This window comes from Eptatretus burgeri, chromosome 6 (genome assembly GCF_056783735.1).
Source record: "Eptatretus burgeri isolate ZD-2024b chromosome 6, Ebu_testis_v1, whole genome shotgun sequence".
Taxonomy (NCBI): Eukaryota; Metazoa; Chordata; class Myxini; order Myxiniformes; family Myxinidae; genus Eptatretus; species Eptatretus burgeri.
Genome location: NC_140966.1, coordinates 70,182,677 through 70,209,176, shown reverse-complemented (window position 1 = coordinate 70,209,176; position 26,500 = coordinate 70,182,677). Strand labels below are relative to the sequence as shown.

At 43.5% G+C, this 26,500-nt stretch overlaps 1 protein-coding gene across 6 annotated transcripts in view; it reads right to left on the bottom strand.

The window, feature by feature from the left end:
• The window catches only part of HFM1 (helicase for meiosis 1), a 306,617-nt gene that overhangs the window by 99,657 nt on the left and 180,460 nt on the right, over positions 1 to 26,500 (bottom strand). For 4 of the 6 annotated variants that reach the window (XR_015059302.1, XR_015059303.1, XR_015059301.1 and 1 more), the window contains exons 9-13: positions 26,153 to 26,353; positions 21,913 to 22,001; positions 21,771 to 21,814; positions 21,500 to 21,601; positions 8,910 to 9,055 (exon numbers count right to left, since the gene is read on the bottom strand). Coding sequence is in view for 1 of the 6 variants with exons in the window: in XM_085885562.1 (XP_085741688.1) it covers positions 8,910 to 9,055; positions 21,500 to 21,601; positions 21,771 to 21,814; positions 21,913 to 22,001; positions 26,153 to 26,353 (582 nt within the window). In the remaining 5 variants the exon portion in view is untranslated. The remainder of the gene's footprint in view (positions 1 to 8,909; positions 9,056 to 21,499; positions 21,602 to 21,770; positions 21,815 to 21,912; positions 22,002 to 26,152; positions 26,354 to 26,500) is intronic. The other 2 variants (XR_015059305.1, XR_015059306.1) reach the window with 1 other exon arrangement.

Here is a 26,500-nt window from a genome sequence, read left to right as displayed (position 1 = left end):
ATCAGGAAACTGTGAACCAGAAAAGCACCAAGTTCCTTGACGATGCAAGCAGTCATGGACTTAGGGTGGTTGGTTCATGGTTTCAGAGCCCACAGGCTCATCGCTGGGCCTGGTATTCCAACGCTGGTGGTGTGGCAAAGGAGATTGACCATGTGCTCATTCATGGTCCCTGGAGGATGATCCAGAACTGCAGGGTCTACCAGAGTGCTCAGTTCCTCAATACTGACGACAGACTTGTTGGAGCAACTCCGAAGTGGCAGCTTAAATCCAGGACAATGGTACCATCAGAGCCATTTCCCGAGACATATCGCATGCTTTTGACAGTCTGGCACCCTGCCCTGCTCATCAAACTTTCTTACTATGGTATAGAAGGCCATCTCCACTCATGGCTCACAGACTTCCTCTTCTGTCGCAGCCAACGTGTGGCCCTAAATGGAGTTCTCTCATCCCCTCTTCCGGGTCGAGGTTGGAGTTCCTCAAAGCAGCGTTGTGGTCCACAGCCTTTCGTCCGCAGCCTGATGGAGTACCACTCTCCCTCTGGACTGGTGCTTCTGCCTCTCACCTATCTCGGCTTCACGCTGTGGAAACCAAGGCATTTCGAATCATTAGTATCTCCCGCAGTGAGGCTGAGTCTTTCAGCCTCTTACTCTCTCACTGCAAGCAGGTTGGTGGTCTTTCTGTTTTATATTGTCTCTTCTCCAGTCTCTGATATCGACTGGAACTGATAGGGATGGTTATGAGGTGTGTGTTGGTCCCCATGGGTCAGGAACTATGAACCAGAATAGCACTAAGTTCCTTGACTTTGCAAGAAGTCATGGACTTAGGGTGGCTGGTTCATGGTTTCAGCGCCCACAAGCTCATCGCTGGACTTGGTATTCCAACGCTGGCGGTGTGGCAAAGGAGATTGACCATGTCCTCATTGACGGTCGTTGGAGGATGATCCAGAACTGCAGGGTCTACCGGAGTGCTCAGTTCCTCAATACTGACCACAGGCTTGTTGTAGCAACTCTAAAGCTGCACCTTAAATCCTGGAGAATGGTACCATCCCAGCCTAGGCTGGATGTTGCCAAGCCCAGGGATGAGAGAGTAGCTGAGGAGTTTGCGAACAGGCTGAGTGGACACTTGGGGGGTCTGGGTGCTTTGGGGGGTCCTGAAGAGTTGTGGAGCGCCTTCAAGACCACCGTCCTTGATGTTGCCGGTGGATGCCTTGGAGCTCACCGCAGGGCAAAGAAGAATTTTGTCTCTCAAGGGACACTGGATACCATTGACCAGAGTCGCAGGGCCAGGCTGAATGGCAGAGCTGAGCTGTTCAGGGAGCTGAGGCGTAAAACTGTACGTGCACTGAGGGTGGACAAGGAGGCCTATGTGCGAGGAATCTGTGAGGGGGTAGAGCATCACCTGTGGACAGGTGATTCTCGTCCCGCTTACAGGGGAATTCGCGCATTACGTTCATCCAAGCCCATCCCTCGGAGCACTGCAGTTCGAGCAAAGAGTGGTAGACTCTTGACAGAGGAGTCTGAAGTGAAGGCCCGCTGGGCCGGTTACTTTGAGTGGTTGTACCGGGCTGATCCCCCAGCTGTCGAGTTGGACGTCAAGGGTGTTACAATCCCTGTTGCTGACCCTCGAATCAACTGTGGTCCACCTTCGCTTGTGGAAACACGGGCTGCGGTGAACCAGTTGAAACGGGGCAAAGCTCCAGGGATTTGTGGCATCCATGCCGAACTTCTCAAGGCTGGTGGAAATGCTGCACTCGTGTCGTTTCATGCAGTTCTGTGCTCTGCCTGGAAAGCAGGCATCATCCCAACCGACTGGAAGAGGGGCCTTGTTGTCCCTCTCTGGAAAGGGAAGGGTGATCGCCAAGACTGCAACAACTACCGAGGCGTGACACTGGTCTCAGTTCCGGCCAAGGTCTTTACTCATATAATTCTTGATAGGTTTCACCACCAGCTGCTTAGCACCAGCGTCCAGAGCAGTCAGGCTTTACACCAAAGAGGTCAACGATTGACCGTTTCCTTGCTCTTTGGGCCCACAGCGAATGCAGACAAGAGTTTCGGCAGGGCCTGCTTGCAGCCTATGTTGATCTCTGTAAAGAGTTTGATTCAGTTAATCGGGATGCCCTCTGGAGGATTCTTGGTCTTCGTGGGGTGCCACCAAAACTGATCAATCTGATGTTTGAACTATACTCTGCGAATAAGAGTGATGCGAGATGTGGTGATACTATCTCTGACTAATTTCCAGTTGTTATTGAAGTTCATCAGGCGTGTGTGCTGGCCCCGACACTTTTCAGCACTCAGAAGGACTGGATTCTGGGGAGGATGTCAGAGAGATCAAGCTGGGCTGCATCGTTTGAGAATATTAAGATCTCTGACCTTGGTTTCACAGATGTTGCGGTCATCTTTGCAGAGACTCGATATGCTTTTGGGGGCGTTTGAGGTGCTGAATGAGGAGTCGGAGCCACTGGGATTATGGGTTTCCTTGGTCAAAACTAAGATCCAGGCTTTCAATGACATCTTGGACGATGCTATCCTGTCTGTTCCTGTTTGTGGCGAGGATATTGAGGTCACGGAGAGATTCACTTTCCTTGGCAGTGATATTCATGTCTCTGCTGGCTGTGAGCCAGAGGTCAACAGACGTCTGGGTTGGGCCTCGGGAGTCATGGATTCACTGGATCATGAGGTGTGGCGCTGCCGGTACCTGTGCAGTACGACGAAAGTCCGAGTCTTCAGGTCCTTGGTGCTTCCAGTCTTGCTCTATGGACGTGAGACTTGGACTCTGACCAGGGATCTGAAACAGAGACTTAATTCCGTTGGTACCAGGTCTCTTTGGAGAATCCTTGGCTGTCACTGGTTGGACTTTGTGTCCAAGGAGCTTTTGCTGAGAGAAACTCAAATGAGATTTGTTACCTGCATAGTCCATGAGCGTCAGCTGCGGCTGTATGGACATGTGGCTCGTTTTCCTGACCCAGATCCTGCTCACCAGATTCTCTCAGCGAGGGAGCCTCGTAAGTGGAGGAGGCCAATGGGCAGATCACATGTCTGATGGTTTCAGCAGGTTGATCAGCATCTCAAGGAGAGGGGATGGGCCGGGAATCTGCCTGGGGGATGGCCAGACGGAGGCCCCTGAAGTACCAGCGGAAAGTGGACGCAGCGACGCGCTGCTCTGGCATATGCTCCCATTCCTGACCTGAGCTGAACTCAAGCATCCAGCAGCATCCAACATATGCTCCCAGAGATCTAATGTAGAAGAGATGTTGAAGTGCATTTGTTGGACAAGAGAGGGATATATATATATATATATATATATATATATATATATATATATATATACATACATACATACATATGTAGATCTCTCTCTATCGAGTGCAGCCTGTGGCTGCTGGCTGCATCATTGGTTGGGACACAGCTATGCCGCTGATGCAGTGACCCCTTTACCAGTACACTGGTGCTCATTTTGCCGACCTCGGAAGGATGACAGGCTGAGTCAACCTCCTGGTGCATTTTAATTTAGCAGCCAACGGGGCTTGAACTCAGGACCCGAGGATCCCAAGCCACCACCCTAACCAGTGAGCCAATACCAGGCTTACATATGTCGATATAGATACATTATTACTATTATCACTTAAATCTTTTTATTCAGAAAACTCCCCCCCCCGTTTTTTTGGGGGGTGGGCGAATGCTGCTTTCAGGTGAGAAATATACACCACTCATGGTTTTCGGGTGAGAAACATACAACACCAATCACACACTCTTCCTTGACGAGACCCTCTCCAAGCAGATGCACACAATCACCCTTCCATACTCAAGCTACTGAAAAGTCCTGCCAATATCCCTATACCCCTCTATCTCCAATGCCTTTGGGTACACTACATGGTCAAAAGTATGCAGACACCCCTTCTAGTTAGTGGATTTGGCTAATTCAGCCACACCCATTTCTGACATGTGTATAAAAATTCAAACACACTCCCATGCAATCTCCATAGACAGACATTGGCAGTAGAATGGCCAATACTGAAGAGCTCAGTGACTTTCAACATTGCACCGTCGTAGGATGCCACCTTTCCAACAAGTCAGTTCGTTAAATTTCTGCCCTGCTCGAGCTGCCCCAGTCAACCGTAAGTGCTGTTATTGTGATGTAGAAATGTCTTGGAGCAACAACAGCTCAGCCGCGAATTGCTCGGCCACAGAAGCTCACAGAACGTGACCGCCGAGTGCTAAAGCGCATAGCGGGGAAAAATCGTCTGACGTCAGTTGCAACACTCATGACCGAGTTCCAAACTGACTCTTGAAGCAATGTCAGCACGAGCACTGTTCATCGAAAGCTTCATTAAATGGGTTTCCATGTCTGAGTAGCCGCACACAAGCCTAAGATCACCATGCGCAATGCCAAGCATTGGCTGGAGTGGTGGAAAGCTCACCGCCATTGGACTCTGGAACAGTGGAAACGCGTTCTCTGGAGTGATGTATCACGCTTCACCATCTGGCAGTCCGACAGATGAATCTGGGATTGGCGGCTGCCAGGAGAATGCCACCTGCCCGAATGCATAGTGCCAATTGTAACACTTGATGGCGGAGGAATACTGGTCTGGGGCTGTTTTTCATGGTTCGGGCTAGGCCCCCTAGTTCCAGTGAAGGGAAATATTAATGATACAGCATACAATGATGTTGCATACAGCATAGATGTACGTGATTAATGGACACAAAAAAGCATGAGTCACACACAACTCATCCATTTCTAGTAGATAGGAGATAAAGGAGAGTATTTCTTTCTTGGAGAGTGATGATAGATAGTTCTGAAAGTGATGGCATGTGGAGGTGTTTTGTGTTGGAGGAGTTATAATATTAAAGATGTGAGAGTACGTTAATAGTGAGCAGTTGTACATTTATTATATTGTTGGGGTGGAGGATAGGTGGTCATAAAGTGACAAGGGTGAGAGAGATGTTGAGCTGCAGAGCCGGTTCATTGAGTGCCTATCATATTGAGGTGGATTATAATTGGAAGTCGCATACTTTTGTAACCTCTGCCACCGAAGGTGAAGGAGGTTATGTTTTCACCCCTTTGTCTGTTTGTTTGTTTGTCTGTTTGTTTGTGTGCAGGATATCTCAAACAGTTGTGGACGGATTCGGACGAAACTTGTTGGACACGTTGTGTGTGTTGCAAGGACGAATTGATTTGATTTTGGTGAAGATCCGAATCCGGTTCTGAATACGAGAATTATTTAATTTCCAAGTGATTCTTCACCATTGAGAGATAATGCCAAAAACGATAAAAAAAACATATTTCAAAAATGTATTGGGCCCCATATGTTCTCTTGAATCAGGCATTGCGTGATGGTAGCATGCGCTCTACCGAGTGCCCTTCTAGTTGCTGCATGTATTGGGCTATGCTTGTTGATCTTGTGCAACCTGGTGCTATATTGAGAGCTTTGTTTTGTATTTTGTGAGGTTTTTGTGTGTTATTGTCTGAAGGAGTGGCATCCAAACTGGGGCTGGTAATTCTTACTATAATTCATGCACAGGTGTGTATTTGTTTGTTTGTGACGCCACTCCTCCTACACTTCTGGGATGATTAATTCCATCCAGAGGATCAGCATGGCCCTACGATTTGCAGCATGGATCAGCTTGTATCAGCTACGTAGGATCAGCATGGCCCAAGTTGGTATACAGGGGTGTTTTTATCTTTGCCAGTGGTCTTGAGGATGAGGAGAGAGTCGGGGGGGGGGGGGTGAAACGCAAATTCTCCACGTAAATGTGTATTGTGCAGCACCGCTCCACGTGAGAGAAGGTATTACATATTGCCAACCTTTTCCAGTCCAGTACTGTTCCTGTCTCCACGTTTTCCAGTGCAATGAGATGTTTTGAATTAAAAGCAGTCAGTTTGTTTTTGCTTCATGCACGTAACCGCGGTTATTACCTCCGCCACCGAAGATGGGTGGAAGTTATGTTTTTATCCCTGTCTGTCTGTTTGTTTGTGAACAAGATATATCTTGTTTGGGTATGTGACACGGACAAAATGATTAGATTTTGGTGAAGATCCGGATCAGGATCTGAATCCGCGAATTTTTAAAGTGATTTTTCACAATTGAGAGAGAAGGCCAAAACGAAGTATAGCACAACATCTCAAAAAGTTGTGGACGGATTTGGATGAAACTAGGTGGGCAGGTTCCCTATAGAACAAGGAAGAATTGATTAAATTTTGGTGAAGATCCGTATCTGGATCCGAGAATTTTTAAAGTAATTTTTCACCATCGAGTGATGGGGCCAAAAACGACATATAGCAGGATTTCTCAAAAAGTTGTGGACGGATTCGGACGAAACTTGGTGAATGCATTGGATATGCAACAAGGAATAATTGATTCGATTTTAGTTAAGATCAGAATTTGGAACCGGATCCGAGAATTTTTAAAGTGATTTTTCACCATTGAGTTATTGGGCAAAAACGGAATATAGCACAATATCTGAATAAGTTATGGACGGAATTGGACGAAACTTGGTGGACGAGTTGGTTCGGTGACAAGAACAAGCTGATAAAATTTTAGTTCAGGTCTGAATCCAGATCTGGTCTATCAGTGGGATACAAAACGTAAACTAATCAGCCTGGAGGAAGTATGTGCTCCACTGAGTCCCCTTCTAGTTTACATTGTTTTTCTTATTAATATGTTGGTTTCAATCAAATTCTGGTGTGTTTTGATTTGAGAACCATTTCGCTTCGAGAACAGGGTCCAGGAACATAACTCGTTCTCAAACCGAGAGTTGTCTATGCAGTAGAACCTCTTTTATCCAGAAATCCAAATAAGGGGAAACATCCATTATCGGGAAAAATATCATGGCCTCTCACCTGTGATCAATTATGGAGAAAATCATCCATCATTCGGAATCTCCGCCAGAGTTTTGGTACTCACCTGCTCCACCATATTGTGTGGCGATTCGTAGTAGAATTAGCGCTGTAAGAAAAACATGTTTCCAAACTGCACCTCGCTCGGTTTGGGCACTTCTCAAATGAACCCAGCTAGGCCTGGTTTTATGACCAATCCAATATGACGAGCTCTGAAATTCACTTATTAAAATAGTTGTTCTCCAAAAAGCCAAAGATGTTTGGTGAATAGCATAAGTTTATTGATTGAGAATTGCTCTTTGAAACGTTTACATGAGCATTTCAGACACAAAAAGTGCTGAGTGAACCCCCCCCCCCCCCCCCCCCGATGAATGAACTAAACAGATATAGAAACAAGCCGGAAGGCGGTGATAGGTCGCCGAGCATGGAAACTATAAGATATAGAGCAAAATGGATGTCATATAGCGGATAGGGAATCACCTTAACATTATGCATATCAAATCTCATCCAGTTCCATCAACTGATAACTACTCGGTATCCATTTGAATGAAAAGTACCGAAAATGCGGTTTGAAATCGGAAATCCCCAGAGTTCGAGGGGTTGCTGTGGGTGAACAAAGATCTAAATCGAAAATCTGGCTCGATCATTTGTGCACAATGTATTCCAGATGATTAGTGTGAATTTTCATGACCATCCGACCATAACCCTAGGAGGAGTAGCATTTGGCGCGAAGGCACCTCCAGCTCTCGCATATTATCGATTTTTGCACTAATTGACCTTTGACCCCTGACCTAAGCGAAATCGGTGAATATGTCCTGAGGCAAAGTTGTAGTACTCATTGAGTACCATGAACCTGCAAAGTTTCATTCGTATCGATGCACTCACCTGGTCGCTAGGGGGCTTTCAATTTTCGCCAATTTTCACGCATACCCTAATTGTAGGGGGCGCTGCGGGTAAAGTATTCCATATATCACAAAAACCGGAATATATTTGATAGAGCATCACCTGTAGATCATTTGTGCAAAATTTCATAACCCTACGTGGGATAATGGCTTTCGGAATTTATTTCACGTGAACGGTACCGATTTTGAAGGTTTTTCGGTTGTTTCTAAGGAACCAAAGCGTCCCTAGCAACCATCACAATTTCCAAAGCACTAGGTCATTAGATGTACCTACCACCCGAGTTTGGTCAAAATCCGCCCACGTTTACTACCAATTATGCTGATGACGAACGAACAAACATCCAAACAAACAGACAGAATTACTGACAAGAAGGGTCACCTATTTCGGCGACCCAATATAGTGCACGGCGGAAGTGAGTCTGGACTGTCAGTTTTGTCAAACTATCGAACCAATATAAAGAGTCCGGCAAAAAAAATTCTGGGTTGTTTCAGTCTGATGTTTTCGCATCAGGTGTCTTTATCTACAGCACATGGATGTATAGTAGAAAATACCTTGAAGTATTCATCACTATTGGGTGGGGGAGGGGGAGGAGACACATTAGGCTTCATAATATAATGACCTGTTTATTTCTTCACTCACAACCATATCCATTGAACAGAAATATTGTTTATCAGGAATACTCTTTGTCCCGACCATGTCGGATAAAAGAGGTTTGATTGTGAAATGTTTTTGGCAATGCTGACTCTTGGTTTTGACGCAATACTGCAGTAAAGACCCTTACGTCTACAAGTATGTTAAGCATTTTGCAACACTACTCTGTCTGTTGGGAACTGAATATCTGCAACAGTGAAAATATGTAGACCGTTCCCGTCTTCACCCGAAAGTCACTGGGATCGCACTGCAGGACATCTTAGAACATGAACCGAAAGCAGTCCAGAGACTACAATGTACCTATAAATGATCTTGCACTTGCTCTAGCACATTATTATTCTTCTTATCTCTCAAAATTTCGTCAACAATGTTTGTGACAGGAACATGTTGTTAGAATTCAAACAGACATTTATGAATTAACAACTCTGCAAATTAAATTTGGCATAACTGCATTGTGCAAAATGTTTCCAAAAGAGGATAATAAAACATAATAAAAAGAAGAACACAAAGTATTTCCTTACCTGTGGCCTTCCAGCTCTTCCAATCATTTGCTGTACATCTGTTTCACTATATTCTTCAAAACTGCCCCCAACATAATGCTGAGTTGCCTTTATGATGACCAAGTGGGCAGGAAGATTTACCCCCATTGCAAGTGTCGTGGTCGAGACTACAATGTGTGCACACGCATGAGGGCAGAAAACAAACACACACGTAAGTGCAAGCATATCACAGTCATAGATCCACAAATAGTATGAGCAGGATGTAAAGCTTTGTGATAAAGGAGGCTTTACCCTGTTCTGAGAATGCAGCAGTTGATCTCTCATTGAAAAAAAAAATGAAATTTGCGAACACAAGGTAAACAAAAATGGCTAAAACATTGAAAAAGAAGTATATATCCCCATCCTTTATTGGCATTTCATGTTTTGTTCCTGTTTTTTCAATGAACACATGTTTTCCCCTGAAGGAAAAGTGTCAGTTGAACAAAACAGTGTGTACCTTTACTCGACTGGTATTTGGTTTGACAGGTTCATTTTTGCATGATTCTTCTTCTTCTTTCGGCTGCTCCCTTTTCGGGGTCGCCACAGCGGATCATCCGCATGATGCGCATAGTGATTTGGCACGTTTTACGCGGATGCCCTTCCTGACGCAACCCTGGTCGCCTCTTACGACACAGGGATATGGTACACCTATTTTAACCGGGATATACAACGGCCCAGTACATTGGTACTCATTTTGCCGACCTCGGAAGGATGACAGGCTGAGTCAACCCCTGGTGTATTAATCAGTGGCCCAACGGGGCTTGAACTCAGGACCTTTTGGATCCCAAGCCGCTGCCCTAACCACTGCGCCAACACCAGGCTCTAATTCTCAACACCAGGTAACAAATTTTTGCATGATTATGTTATGATAAATTTCATATTGACTTATTTTCTGAAGGAATATCTAAAGAGTGTCTAAAAACTTTAGCATGCAAGTTATTTGCATTTGAAATGTACACATAATGCAGATATAAATGATTACTAAAAACATAATCAATTTCGTTATCAGGCTTCATCTCTTTGAATACTGTGGAGTGTTTCATCTCTGTGAATACTGTAAGAATTTAGGTGAACCTCTTCGATTCAGATATTGTTCCATGTGTGGGGTACAGGGTAGTTATCAAAGTGTAAGGCTTCAGCATGGACAGTGTGCTCATGTGGGATAGTTCATTAAGGACTACATGTTTAGGCAAAATCATCCTCTTTTTGTATGCCGTTGGAAGGCGGTGTTATGTGTGGTCGTGCATATCTGGTGGATATCGCATAATCTGTCCTTTCGAACCGGTGAGGGTCAGGCAGGATAAGGTGAGGACTGTTGGATTGTACACAGAGTGACCCGAGAGGGTCAATATTACGAGGGTGCCCAGCATGCAGCTTCAAGCATCGATACCTCCTCCTCCTCTCTCCTGCATCTGCCCAGCCCCGAGGACGTGACGTCACAGTCATTGCCGTCAATGTTGTGGAAATTTTACACAAAGAGAAAACACTTTATAATCTTATAGATCGTATATTGTACAAAAACACACCTGTGGAGAGAAAGGCTTGTCTCAAGTGTACAAGCAGATCATTGACTGAGCCAGAATACACGGTCTTTTATATTATTGGAAATAGGGAGGGGTCATAGCATCAAAGGGTACCAGTTAATCAATACCAGACTACAAGAAAGCTTTGTTGAACAAGAGGTCCTTCAAAGCAAAGAGAAAAACAATTATGCACAAAATAAAACAAGATAACACAGTGAAAGAATGTGTGCCTTGCTTCAGGACATGCGTGCACAGAGAAACTTTCATTTACATCGGCAATAAGCATTCAGCAGAGCAGGCCGGTGGAGCATCTGTTCACACAGATAAGGTACATTTTTGCAGCACAATGACAAGTCCATAGCCTCAGCAGTCCAATGAGACTCCTGTTTTACAATGTAAATAAGATATAACTTTGAAATACAATGAGAAGGCCGAGTCTATGAGACTCGTGTTCATACAAACTTTGCAATACAATGACAAAGCAGAGTTAATGAGACTTTGCAATGTCACTCGTGCCCAACTCACTGGCACCAACCAAAGCAGCTTTAATTTAACTTGCCAACCAAGTAAAATAAAGAAAGATTATATTGTTACACAGTTAATCAACACACTATATCTATTCCTTTCAAACAACCATCAGTATGCAATGATCCATTATCAAAAATATTTTATAGTATCAGAGCAACAAACATAACAGAAGGGTACATATTTAATTTGAACTAAGTATGGAATAATAACAAGATCTTTCACCAGGTCCAGGTGTGCTTGGGCCAGTATGGGGATTATACATTCGTTATTATTTTTGCCATATGATTTGAAAGTCATCTGGTTTGAAATGGTCGCTTTGAGTGGTACAGTGATGGTGATGAGCATTTACTAGTGGATTCAGGAGGGCACTTTCTCAACATTGAGAAAGGCAAACAATATATAAATACATTTTTAAAAGATATGTTACAGATATATGGAATTAACAAGACCACAGTATATTTGAACAGATATTCTATTCCACTCACTCATGGCCAGTTAGTGTTGACTCACCAACCTGAAAACGAAATGACTTCTGATGAGACAAGCAAACAAAGAAACTCATTCCATGAGCAGTCCATTTCTGCAAATGTAATGAGTTTTGACCTTGGCATTGTTAAAGACCTGATAAGCATGTTTAATGGACACACACACACACACACACACACACACACACACACACACACACACACACACACACACACACGTATATATTGTCCTTGATCTTCTCCTCTCACCCCGCCACATCTGACTGTTTTCATGTCTCGTGCCTGAGTCCTCATATTTAAATAAATCCATATTTTGTAATTTTCATTTTATGCTGCAGACAATTTTAATCTTTATCTCGAGTCTGTCTCAGTGCCTTTGCGGACAATGTTTTCCTGGTGAACCATTCCTTATATGGTGATAAAATGAATTTAGCCAATGCTTTACAACAAATTCCATACTTCCATATTGTTTAAAAGCATTTGAAAGCAAATAAAGAGAAATGAGTTCAGAATTTGTGGACAAAGAACACCATGTCAATCCGAAAAAAATGTTTCATTGTGATTAATACAGAAACAACAGTGCTTTGCGATAGTCATGTGATCCATAGAGCTTTCTATTACCACATATGTCCGTGCCCATGCTCACATTTCACAAGATGGAATTAATTATTTTACTTCGACAGGTGGAGGGCACTCCCTCCCCTTGCAGCAACAACGCAAGGTGCTACTAGCCATACCTGCTGCTAAGGAGAAGCACAGCAATTGACCACGCCACAGGCCATCATCTGATCGGGCCAGTGGTGGGAAGCCACCATTTTAGTGGCCTGCACGCCGCATCGCAAGATAGGCCAAGGGAGTTAGATAGGGGGTAGGGAGGTTGAGCACCCGAGAAAAGACTTTCTATCTCTTTAGCTGGGGATTCCTCTGCAGTGCCAGAGCTCTATTTTTCACCATGGACGCTTCCAAAATTGGACCGCTATGCCGCAATTTCTGTCCGGTACTGCCCTTCTCTGGAGTGTCCTTTTTTTGAAATTTTAAATATGGTAACCACACTGGACCACTACTTACAAGAGTTGTACATTCAAAACAACGTTTTTTAAAACCAAGAGCCGTAAAAGGGTGTTTCACGCCGTTTTATGATTAAGGGTCATCACACAACGTTTTTCATCATGATCAAAATGGACACGCCAGTGAAGTGTCGATCATACACCCGTGAAAAGAAGATTGAGATTATTGCATTTTACAACTCTTGTGAGAACCAGTACTCGACATGTAAGAAATTTTGACTTAACACGAGGACTTTGATGCAAATGGTGAAGAATGAGAAAATAATTGTTCAGATTGAGAAAGTTTTGAAGAAGATAGGGAGCGGAAGATGAGCCATTTACTCGGACATGGAAAACGATCTTGTTGCGGAGTTTAAACTGAAACATGCTCGAGGACTGAAATTGCATTTTGTATTTGTTTTCGAGGTATGGACAATAAAAAAAATTCAATGACGTAAAAACTGGCAAATATGCAGCCAATCTGAAGATTTCTTCAGAACCACCTATTTCTACCATTGTAGCTCGCCGCAGAACACGTTTTGCTGGTAGACCATGTGGAGGTACTCGCTATTACCTTCAGAAAATGATTTTCGTTGTGCAGATCACCAATCTGGATGAAATTTGGCATACTTAAAGAATTTTAGACGCTGAGTCCAAATCCACTTGTTTCCACATCAAGGATGTGACACAATTGGTCATTTTTGGCAATTAAAGATACACCGAACATTAAAGCACGATTTTGACACAGAAATGAAGAATCAAGGTTAGACTGAAATGTATGTCAAAAAAAGACTTTTGTGAGGTCTTAAAATGATACAATATGTTTATACAGAGTTATGTATTATCAAAGAAAACCCTATTCACTGGTATTAAAGATTTTTATAATTAAAGGTCGTAAACTGAAGCAGTTACATATTTTTACCGGCCAAAAACGTCTGGACCGACCAGACAGGCCTTCAAATTGACCAAGGCAACTTTTTGCTTGAAAAGCAGCCACACTGGCTATTAAAGGTAGTTACATTGACTATTAAAGACAGTTACAGCGCCTATTAAAGACAGTTACATTGGCTATTACGGATTAAATAAAAGACAAAGAGACTGCGCGACTCAGCCTGATGAAAAGTAGAACCACCACAAGAGGATTACTGTATTAGAACTCCAGTATTTCTTGCTCTGAAGTGGTTGCTGAACTCGGCTCTTGACTGCTGCTATTACAAAACTCAAGTCCACTATTACATGCTAACCAACCTGAATACTACTGTGTAGTAGATCACCACAGCAAAAGCAGTGTGACACCCGCATTCACAGTTCGTCGTCGGAATCATCGTCAGTTCCGCTTTCATCATCCATAAGTTCCATTTCTGCACGGGTCTGTTCATCGTTGGCGCAGTTTTGACACCCACAGCACTCTGTGCAGGACAGTCCTTTTGACTGGCAAGAATACTGGTTGGTCTCGCATTTCATCTTCTTGCAATTACATTTCGTTGCCTCTAACAGTTCCTTCGGCACTGGTGGTTTGCTCAGCCAGTGAACAGTCAGTGCTCCGTTACGTTCCACCCATCCGTGAAATGAAGGAGAAGGGGCTTCTATAAACCTCTCAGTCACGCGGTGGTGGATCGCAGACTGATAGTTCACTCTTTTGCAATGCAGCATCAGAGCGTCGCTTGTAGGCGGCAACTTCTGTTCTCCCAGCGACTGGCTGCAGAATAGCTTGTAGCGAGCCTCATCCACACTTTTCATGGTCGGCTGATTGTACATGGCGCAGACGAATTGTTCCAGGTCGTGAATGATATTCTGATCTAGCGTGAATGCTCGACCAATGCTCCCGAAACAGGTGATGAGATGGGGACTCTTCATCATCAAGTCAAATGGCCTTGTTTTGCCCTTTCCGTGGAATGCACTGGTGGTATCACTTCCCGTGAAATTGTGCAAACCTATCAACGCATTGCAGACAGAACTTTCCAAGGCATTACTCAGCTTCCTAATGTCAACGACAATAATGTCCTTGGGACTTCCTGTGACCAGATGGAAATTTCGTGCTCGAATCGACTTCGAGTGAGCCAATGCCAACACAAACACATCGGTGTCGAAACTCTCTATGCGCACCGACTCTTCATTCTGTCCCGCGTGAGCGGCATGTAGCAGGAGCTTCGTGTCAGCTTCTTCATGGTCACATTCAAGTGCAGGTACTGATGACACGACACAGTCATGACACCATTCGACGCCTCGATTTTCTTACATTTGCCGGCAGGACTGACGTACAACAGCATGTCGCCCAGTTTTGATGGAGAGATGTTTCTCGTCCACGATTCGACGATGAACTCTATCAACGCCTCCTTGTTGGCTCCGCTCAGGAGATAATTGGCCCACTGTTTTGGAAGGGCTTGATCACATCCGTAGATGGTTCGCACCTGAAGATCGCCCACCCTGCCCGCTCGTCTGGCATGCTCCAGGCACTTGATGCTGATACTTGGGTAAGTATCAAACACCACTTCCACTCTCGAAGATTGGTTATGTCGTGCTTTGGCCACTACGATGTTCAGCACCATCTCTTCCATTTTGCTGAAAGTGTTAGGCAGTGAACCAGCCTTTATCGCCTGAATAACGGCCATTCCATCCACAATCGTTGCACCTTGGATAGGCCGAGCGTCCACACGGCAATTGGGCCACAGTATCAGTATATGGTTGCGGAGTTTGGCTTTGTCTGTCTTAGCAATCGAACCATCACCAGATGCCAGCGGGAAAGATATGTTTGCCAGTGGGTATGCGAGCAGATCGTGGAGTGTTACATTGCTTTTCTCTCCAATCAACAGCAGTCGTGTGAAAAGACGACGTTCATTCGCAATTTCAACCTTCGGCGTCTGCTGGTGGGGAGTCGCCGACTTGCCTTACGCCTTTGAGAAAGTTGCCAATTTGGCCTTCGGAATCGGACTGAAGAATGGCACTTCACCCGAGAGAAGCCGATCATGCATGGATTTCACGACAACATTCTCTCCCTTGACATACACGTTCATCAAGTCCGTGGAAGTGGCTGGCGGTGCGATGACAACTGAACTACTATTGATGAGTTCAAGGTGAGCGCTGGAGAAAGGGTTAATCATTTGAAGTTCTGTGTCCATCACTTGTACCACCACTGCTTCGTTCTTCTTCGAGCTCGACACATCCAAATCCTTTCTCGTTCGGGGCTCATCGTGGATACCCGCCATGGACTCACATTTCCTTGCGATTTCCGCACGTGCCGGTTGGGGCAGGATCCACTTCTTCACAGCTGTACTTTTCTGAGTGTAACCAATGATGCCTCCACTGGTCTTGTTGTCCCTATTTAAAGTCTGCTCTATGATCTGATCACACGCAACACTACTAAATCCAAAACGAGTATGCCGTTGGGCAGTCCATTTGCCGTCCATGAACGTTTGATAGGTATCTGGGTGGGAGTGCTCTCGACCAGCCATTTCCAGCCAGTAAACGGTACCTTGCATCGTTTAGGTGATCGTATGCAAAGTACCAGGGCATGGACGCTCTCGTGATCGCAAGGTGTTTCGGCCAGTTCGAAGTACGAGTTGCCCGTATAAGCTCTAGTGCTGGCTCCACCATTTCCAACTCGGGCCATGTAATGTCCACACTTTGGTGTTTGTTCAGGTCATCCCTCACCATGAGTGCTCCCGAGTATAGAACATGTAAATTGAGGTCTGAGTCACCCTGCTGTGGACCCTGGCCAGCTTCATCCTCTGTAGTTGACTCTGTTTCTGTTGTGGAGCTACTGTCTACAACAGCAGCCTGAGCAATGGAACCAATATCAATGTCCTTCATGTACACCACTTCGCTCTCAGACATTTTTGGTGGACGATAGAAAATCATGTCTGGGTACCGTTCCTGCAGTCCTTTCTTGTCTTGTTGCCTGGTTGTTGGCCTTATCTTGACCTTCGCATACTCTGAGTAGGTCATTGAAAATCTCACACAACTTCTTCATATGTTTGGATTGCTTTCCATCAATGAGTCTTACCTGGATTACTTTATGACAGAAAATGTCAAATGTTGAGTCATCGTTCACTTTTTGAGTTTGGAGTTTACTTTCACTCTGCCTGTGGTATGTGTCATTCACACACTCATAATAACATTTACAGTGATAACAAACTTCCAGCGCCACACAGTCTTTATCCTTTATAGTTGTCATTATTCTCACATCACGTTCATCTCTACCCCCGCTCAGCAGTTTCCCTCAGCTTTCCTCCATCCTGTGTTTCTGCCAGGGACAACTGATCACGTTGAGATTTTCCTTTGACACGGATGAATTTGTCTTTTTTCTGGCATATGATACAAATTCTTGGCAGTACACCAGCTGATTTGCCAGCCACCCTTTCTACAGAGGTTCTGAGGGATTTTCTACGTATTTTGTGGTACGAGTGCCCCTCTTCTTCTAGTCCGTCCACCACCTCACTGGTCAGGTCAGGTATGGGAGCATGTGCCAGAACAGCGCGTCGCTGCGTCCACTTTCCGCCGGTACTCCAGGGGCCTCCGTCTGGCCATCCCCCAGGCAGATGCCAGGCCCATCCCCATCTCCTTGAGATGATGGTCAACCTGCTGCAACCATGAGGCACGTGGTCGGCCCACTGGCCTCCTCCACTCATGAGACACCCTCGCTGAGAGAATCTGGTGAGCAGGATCAGCATCAGGAAAACGAGCCACATGTCCATACAGCCGCAACTGATGCTCACGCACTATGCAGGTAACAAATCTCATCCGAGTCTCTCTCAGCAACCGCTCGTTGGACACAAAATCCGACCAGCGATAGCCAAGGATTCTCCGAAGACACCTGGTACCAAAGGAATTAAGTCTCCGTCTCAGATCCTTGGTCAGAGTCCAAGTCTCGCACCCATAGAGCAAGACTGGAAGTACCAAGGACCTGAAGACTCGGACTTTCGTCCTCCCGCACAGATACCGGCAGTGCCACACCCCATGATCCAGTGAATCCATGACTCCCCAGGCCCGACCCAGACGTCTATTGACCTCTGACTCGCAGCCAGCAGAGACATGAATATCACTGCCAAGGTAAGTGAATCTCTCCACGACCTCAACATCCTCACCACAAACAGACACAGACAGGACAGCAGCATCCAAGATGTCACCGAAAGCCTGGATCTTAGTTTTGACCCAAGAAACCCGTAATCCCAGCGGCTCCGACTCCTCATTCAGCACTTCGAACGCCCCCAAAAGGATGTCTAAAGTCTCCGCAAAGATGACTGCATCGTCTGCAAAATCAAGGTCCGAGATCTTGACATTCCCAAACGATGCACCGCAACTTGATCTCTCCAACATCCTCCCTAAAATCCAGTCCATACAAGTGCTGAAAAGTGTGGGGGCAAGTACACATACCTGACGAACTCCAGTAACAACTGGAAATAAGTCAGAGGTGGTACCACCACACTTCACAGCACTCTCAGAACCAGAGTAGAGTTCAGACATCAGATCGATCAGTTTTGGTGGCACCCCACGAAGACCAAGAATCCTCCAGAGGACATCCCGATTCACTGAATCGAACGCTTTACAGAGATCAACATAGGCTGCAAGCAGCCCCTGCCGAAACTCTCGTCTGCGTTCGGTGAGGACACGAAGCGCAAGGATACGGTCAATCGTTGACCTCTTTGGTGTAAAGCCTGACTGCTCTGGACGCTGGTGCTCAAGCAGATGGTGGCGAACCCTATCAAGAATTATCCGAGCAAAGACCTTGCCCGGCACTGAGAGCAGCGTCACCCCTCGGTAGTTGTTGCAGTCTTGGCGATCACCCTTCCCTTTCCAGAGAGGGACAACAAGGCCCCTCTTCCAGTCAGTTGGGATGATGCTCTAGCATCACTAGCTCTAGCATCATCACATCACCTCACTGGCTCTAGCAGAAACTGCAGTAGTGCTGGCTTCTGATTTCCTTTTCCTGGCTTCAGTGCCTTTTATATGATCATTGTTACAAAACGACGCATAGCAGAACCGGTGACAGCCGGCATCCGCAGGAGGATCAGTCATTGGCAGCAGTTTCATAATTTGATCAGCAAACGGCATTTTTTGATAGTTTCACTCCCTGTGGCGTCGCACCAAGCCTTCGCACACTCGCATACCTTACGCCAGCTCTTATCTGTGAATTGCGTCACTTTCTCATCATCCTCCCCGCCCAAGTGTATGAAACAACGCATATTTGGTTGTTGAAAGACCAAAAATCACTCAAAATCACACGACAACCATGGGCGCCGCCATCTTCATTTGTTGTTTCCTGGCAGTTTCCTCCGCGATTACAAGCACGCCACGCCCACTTCACGGCGGTAATTTCAAATGGTAATAACTGTCGGTGTGTCAACTTGTGCATATGGAAACAAGTAGGAATTTCAATGGTGTGTTCTCATGAATGTACAGGGTGATTTTCGTTTAGATTGGTGATCTGCACAACGAAACTGAACGAACCGACCCACCTCCACATGACCTATGGTCACTGTTTCCACGCCAAAGACCAAAATATATCTGATGTGATCTGCTTGAGATTGCCTTGCCCATCCAGAGGAAGAAGGCCACTGAACGACATCGACTGCGTGGCAAGGGATATCCAGCATGACATAGCGGACATGCAGACACTGATGATGGACAAAGACTCATGGCGTGGCATTGTGAACTCTATCTCGGATGCATCCGCTGAGTATTAGTAGAAGAACATTTACCATTATAAGCACGTCATGGCTTTTTGAATATGTATAAGCACACATGTCAGGCTTTATAAATATAAGTGCAAATGGAAAACGAGAAGGGCACTCGGTAGAGTGCATACCTCTGCCATGCAATGCTTGAACCATGAGAACATGTCGGGCCCAATACATTTTTTAAATATCATGATATATATATATATATATATATATATATATATATATATATATATATATATATATATATATATATATATATATATATATATAAATATATCGTCTTTGACCCGATCTCTCAATGGTGAAAAATCACTTTAAAAATTAAATAATTTTCATATGCGGAACCAGATCTTCACCAAAATCGAATCAATTTGTCCTTCTCATCGACCCAATCTGTCCACCAAGTTTCAGCCAAATACATCCACAATTTTTGAGATATCATACTATATATCGGTTTAGCACGAAATCTCTTAATGGTGAAGAATCACTTAAAAAAATTGTCAGATCTGAATTCTGATCTTCACCAAAATTGAATCAACTCTTCCTTGTCACACACCCAACGTGTCCAACCAAGTTTCAGCCAAGTCCGTCCACAACTTTTTGAGATATTGTGCTATACTGTCAATCATTTTTGGACCAATCTCTCAATGGTGAAGAATCACATAAATTCTAGTGGCCGAATCCGGATCGTCACCAAATTCTATTGAGTTCGTCCTTGTCACACACCCAACCTGCCCAACAAATTTCATCTGAATCCGTGAAAAACGTTTTGAGATTGTCTGTTTGTTTGTCTGTCTGTGTGCAGGCTGAGAGGGGTGAAAACATAATCTCCTTCCACCTTCGGTGGTGGAGCTAATACGCGCTTATGTAGACATAAACAGAGACATTTTGAAGGATATTACCATAAAAAGAAAACCACCTCAACCAAAAATGTAGACCAAAATGTAGGACAGGCAAATTGACCGAGAGATATCTCCAGGCCTGTATCCACCATAAGGTCATTCCTGTATTTATTCAGAAAATAATTTAACATTTCAGAATGATATCAAGTCCGTCTGTTGAGGTGCTTTTCTTTTTATGGTAATGCCCTTCAAAATTTCTCTGTTTATGTCTATATTAAAGTTTTGTCATACCAAACATCTTTTTAAGCGCATGTGTTCCACTAAACTAAAAATAAATGCATACACTTATAATCCAGATTCAACTGTATGTCTGGTTGGCTGCTGCCTCAGCTTTGCCCATAAGTTATTTGAAACACGAGTATTTGTGTTCCAAATACCTTCCGCACCCCCCCCACCCCCTTATTATTGAATTATTTGAGTATTTGGAACACCCAACAAGCCATGAGAAGATGGAGAGGCATAGTCTGCCAGGATCTGAAGAGAACCAGGGTGTTGGAGGACAAGTGGTGTGAAGAAACAAGTGGTATTACCACCACAAATCTAGGGCAAGATGGTGTGACACCTAATGTACTGCTCTGAACGAGAGACAATGACAATGCCAGAGGTGAACGATCACTACATCAAGTGCAATGCCAGCAGTGCTTGCTGATCAACCAGAGATAAAGTTATATGAAATGACTACTTCAGAAACCAATTTATGAACAGCATGGGGCCTTCCAGTGCTGAACATGCCATAGGTGGGTTGATAGCCATTGATAGCCATGTAGTCCACTCACATCGATGTGGACAAGTCAAGCACTGAATGTCCATTTCAGTAACCACACTCTCCAAACCTCCTGCCAACATGTCCCCCTATAAGGGGGAGTTGTGACCGTGGTCAGGACGGGTGTGCGTGTGCGAGTGCATGTGCGTGTGTGTGTGAACTTAAAATTATTTGAACCATAAAGAGTTCAATAAATCCACCAATACTCCTTTTGCAGTAAAACTCAAAATTAAATTAAATAGAACCTAATAGTCTAGCGAAAGCATGGTGCTTACAAACAGCAGATTCCATAATTAACTGAAAAATAAAGAGTGTATAAATCTCAGGAATAGTGACAAAAATAATGAGCAACTTGTGTTCCGGGGGATATTTCAGCTCCACAGGGGCTATCGGAGCGATGTCCCCTGGCCTTGTAATGCAGCAGGCAGCCTGTCACATTGTCATGGTAAGACGAGATATTGTTTAAACTGTACCAGCAGGGATGCTCGACCAAACAATGCAGAATCAATTAAGACAAACATGCCAAACAAAATCGGTCCAATGAATGGAAAGAAAATGCTGGTGTGCTGAGCTAGAAAGCTAAAAGTTGTCCACATTTGCTTTCAAATATTATTGACATGATGAAGCACAGACAAGCTATCTTACATAGCACTGGAAGATCTCCTCGTGTAAAAACTTCTTCTATGATCTTCCTATCTGAAACGTCCAACCCCGCATGATGATATGCGATGCCACATACAAGGAGATCTGCAGGGAACAAAATTTTGAAGAAAAAAATAAAATCCATCATTTTGTGAATTCAAACTTTTCAAATATCAAAAGAACAAGACAAGAACTACAGCACATTAAAAGAGGTTATTATCTTGAATTGTGCAGGTAGAGTAGAATTAGTGTTTGCTACAGTGAAATTAATTACCCCTCAGCTTTACATCTCTCACTCGAATGGAATATATCTGTAATCTGAAAAGGAAGTAGACCATGAAAAAATATTAACACCATGGAATAACAAAGGGAGAGAGATGGTGAGTGCAACCATACAGGTGAAATGTTTTGCTTGCCGTTGCTTGTGCTCTGCCTTTATTAAAAGCCTGGCATCTTTGACCAGTATGTTAGCTGCCTGCTGTGTACTCCTTCTTGTTGCACAAAACTGCAGGGAGAACAGTGCAAATTAATCAATTTGAACATTCATAAAGCATAGTACTTTATGAGGAGGACATCATTGTTGAGAACATTTTCAAGACAAGTGCTCAATTCTGGTGAAGAAAAAAAAAGTTTCAATAAAGTTGGGCTTTAAGACAAACAGGTTCTCAATCAAATCTCAGATATCAATTTGTTATCAGTGGACTTTCAGGATTGTGCCTGCTCATCATGGCTACAATAAATGACTCGAACAATACGATCTCACTTTTCAATCTTATAAAGATCAGTTGTATTTACTTTTCGAAAAGTCCGATTTTGGTAGGAGCAGAGACTTTTAGTTTGAGTTCAGGATGATTTTTTTGTCGTGTACTACCAAGTTATCCAGTTCTGTCAAGTCATGACCGACTTCTGGTGACATTCATGATCAGATTTCCCCAAACATCCCTATCCTGCACTTCTTCCTGAAGCTCTGGTAGAGACAGCTTGGTTGCAGTCTTTACCCCATCCATCCAACACATGCACGATCTGCCTCTTCCTCTTCTTCCCTTAACCACACCTAGCATGGTTGATTTCTCACCAGGCTTTCATTTTCTGCATGCATGATGTGTCGGAAGTATGACAGTTTCTGTTTTAGCATCAGCGCTTCTAATGTACATGGTGGTGCACTGCAGTTTGAATTATTTGAGTGTTTTGGAACATGCAACAAGCCTGACAAATAACACTTTCTGGTCAAATCCCACAAGCATATTTACAATTTGGAATGTAACCAATATTTATTATCCACTTTCATCTAATATTGACATGGCTTTTGAAAGCTAGAGTTAAAAGGAATTCCATCACAAAATGTCAAATGGTGCAACGGTGGTACATCCAGACATATGAATGCTAACATTATAATTATTAATGCTATCTTAGTATTCAATATTAAAAAAAAATCACAAAACAACTAAGTTACGAAAATATGAACAAATGTAACAGGAAGAAAATCAGTCAAAACTGTTACAGTAGATTACAGCATCTTTTTTAAATGTCGAAATGGTTTGCCAATTATGGGGCAACACATGAAAGCAACAAAGGGATAGTTCAGGCACTTTAGATTTGCTGATGAAAGTACCAGGCCAATATAGAAACACAAAAGACTACTAATAGTCCAGGAGCATGTGTTGATCTTTGGGAATTGAGGGCCGAAAGCAAATAACTTTTAGAATCTCATTTTCATCATATTAATGTGAATAAAAACCACATTGCAATATTTTCTGTGCATATTTAGCATGAATACGTGCACATCTCATTTTGTTTGTGATTCGGACAAATATGCCCGTTGGCAAGAAAAATTGTTTCAGTAAATCCAACATAAAATATATTAAAATCTAATGAATCTTTATTATCTTGCCAAAACGAAGTTTTTGCAAGATATGTTAGTCAGCTTGTATGTTTTTTTGTTTTTTTTTGTTTGCTTGTCTGTAATCACGCATAAAAAATTCTGCAGAGCACAGTTATCATTGGAAATTTTGTAACTTCGCATATCAGAGGCCTATAGAGGTCCCTTTCAGCACATAAAATTTTGAAGGTCAAGGTCACTTTGTCGCAAATCAGGGGAGTCGACGAAACCCTTATTTTTTGAGTAATTTTGATCGGATCGTCTTCAAACTTCATGGGAATATAGTTCATGGTCTGGCGCTCAGCTGATTAATTTTTGGTGGCGATTGGCCTTGACCTTCATGGTTAGCGCCTCAGGTCAAACATATTTGACCCCAAGGTCAAATTTTCAAGTTTTCGGAACCATATAGTGTAGTACCTCAAATTGAACACCTCGATGAGTGCTTTCTAGATATGTCAAGCTTGAGACATTATGACGTCATTCGGAATCTCTCGTAGGCAGATATTCCTTAAGGAGTCGCTCCTGGTGGGTAGCAGCTCTGTTCACCTCAGTGTGACCTTAAAGAAGTCACAGGTGGTCACCTTTTGGCAAGACAGGGTGACATTGGTTTATTTTGTTCTCATTGTAATCCTTCCTAGACATCACAAGTTGTTTGGGTTTCTCACATCATTGCATATTAAGGGTGATTGGAGTTTTTGGTGTGGTCAGACTAGAGCAACATTGTAGCCCTGGGATTGTTTGAGAACTGTCAGGAAAGTGTCCCATTCATGAGCAGGTTGTGGTATGATCCTATTTCTCTCAGAGGAAGCCTCGTTTCCACAAGAGTTGTACCCTGACCTCGTTATAATGTTGCTCTTGAGCTCTGTTGCTGTACCAGGTGCAATAACAACCTTCCGGTGATTTGAGTTGTGTTGCCGTCAGATACTCAAGTAGTTAATTTCCACCTATGATGCCTTTACCCACAGCTTGATGGAGTACTCCTCACCCCTCTGGGCTGACACCCCTGCCTCACATCTTCTCACTGTGGAAATCAAGGCCTTCAAGACCATTGGAATCTCCCACAATGAAGCTGAGCCCATGGGCTGTTTGCTTTGCCATCACTGACAGGTCAGTGGTCTCTTTGTCTTCTGCTGCCCCCTTTCTGGTCTTGCACCCTCTGGCCTTTCCATACTTTGTCCCCCCCCCCAATGTTTTTGCAGGAGGCACACGGTACACCATCAACCCTGTTCTGGGTGAAACTACCCTAAATCTAGAATCACTGCTCACCCCCACTTATTTGTTCTTCTTTTTTCCCCACCTGTGGAACCAACTTCCACATTCAATTCAATCTCATTCTTCCCTCCAGGTCTTCAAGACAGATGTTCACCATCATCTCAAATCATCCCCAATCCAAAACCATGATGTTTTCGACCCTCGTTAACCCCCACCCCAATCTCTCCTTCCAAATTTCCAATTTTATTGGAGTTTCCTTCTGTATCCATCTTGTCCACCCCATGCATCCTTCCATACCTCTCATTCTTCTGAACATTACTTCTTTGTAAAAGTCTCCCTTTATTTTGTCCCTCAACCCTGCTGCTGGAGTTTTCCTCCTCTCTTTCTGCTGTTCCTTTTGTTCTGTTACATTCTAATCCATTCTATGTTTTAGCCCCCCCCCTTCCCCTCCATGAGCCTCGACTTTGTATAAAATTAAAAATCACGTTCAATACATAGGTTTCTGGACTGTAATGGGAAATTTCTTGCCATTGTCTCCAATAACCAATATCTCTAATCCCAATTGCATCCACAGCTGACCAAATTAATATGCAGCCTGACAAATATGATCATTTCTGGAATCATCTGTGCATGGTAACAAAATAAATATTCATATGAATTGTAGCATTATAGTAACTCTGCTGTACTGCATATAAATTAAAGTATGTATTGCACAATTGTGTGCATTGCGAGTTGGTGATATAAACAGCTATCATCGACCAATCATGATCAGTAATCTCTGACCAACCAAAGACTTGACGATAATGTACTAATTAGTAATGACTGAACACTTCTCCAGAAATATAGCACTCAGCTGACATGAAAGGAATTTTTTGTGACCATGCAGTTGGGAAGGCACAAAATCACTCTTTCGCCATAATTTGCCATATCCTGAAACAACAGACTGTGATGACAAGCATGCGACACTGCAGGAATGTGGAATGCAATTTAGGGTACAGCAGACACTGGCCTGATTCTTCACAAAGGTACCATAAGTATTCACAAGTGAAGAAATATCAGTAATATATATATATATATATATATATATATATATATATATAATATATATATATATATATATACATATATATATACATAAACATACATACATACATACATACATACAGTGAAGAACTTTAACTGAGCATTCATTCAATGAAAATATCAGTAATTAACTATTTGTCAGGCCACAGACTTTCTGATCATCACTCGTACATTTGTTTCTCGTAATGTAATCTCTATGAGACTGTACTTTATTGCAACGTGTACTGGATGGATGTAGAAAGGAGATGGATGGATGGAAGGATAGAAAGCTAAATAATTGGTTGCAATTTAGCCTTGGAAGATTAGCAGGCTCAAGCCAGCTTACCTTTGTTTGCACAAAGGATGTAGAGTGGAGCTGGACTTCAACCAAATCTCCCAAGCATGCCTCATAAGATAACTCAGCTCCCCAACAAATATTACTCAATTAAATCTCAAAACAGACACACAGTACAATTCCCCAAAAAATCATGAACATTACTTACAATCAGAGATGGCTTTTGTTCAGAATACATCTGAATGACACCAGAAAGCTTATAATTAAGAGACAGGTCAAATTTAAATTCATTCTGGTTTTGATAACAGGGGTATCCAAGAACGACTTTCTGCAGCTTCACTGGTCGCAGTTCTTCATCGAGCTTGATAAAAACAGCTGGACCGTGAGTATCCGACAACCACTCTGCGATCTTTCATGCAGAATCGATGACAATTTGAAATGATGTGGTCAAGGATTAGGAAATAGAAAAAAAGAATGAAATGATAAAGAAAATTATGTTTCAGAAAAGGAACACAAGTCAAATATGAGAAAACATTTCGAAGCTGTCTATTGACCT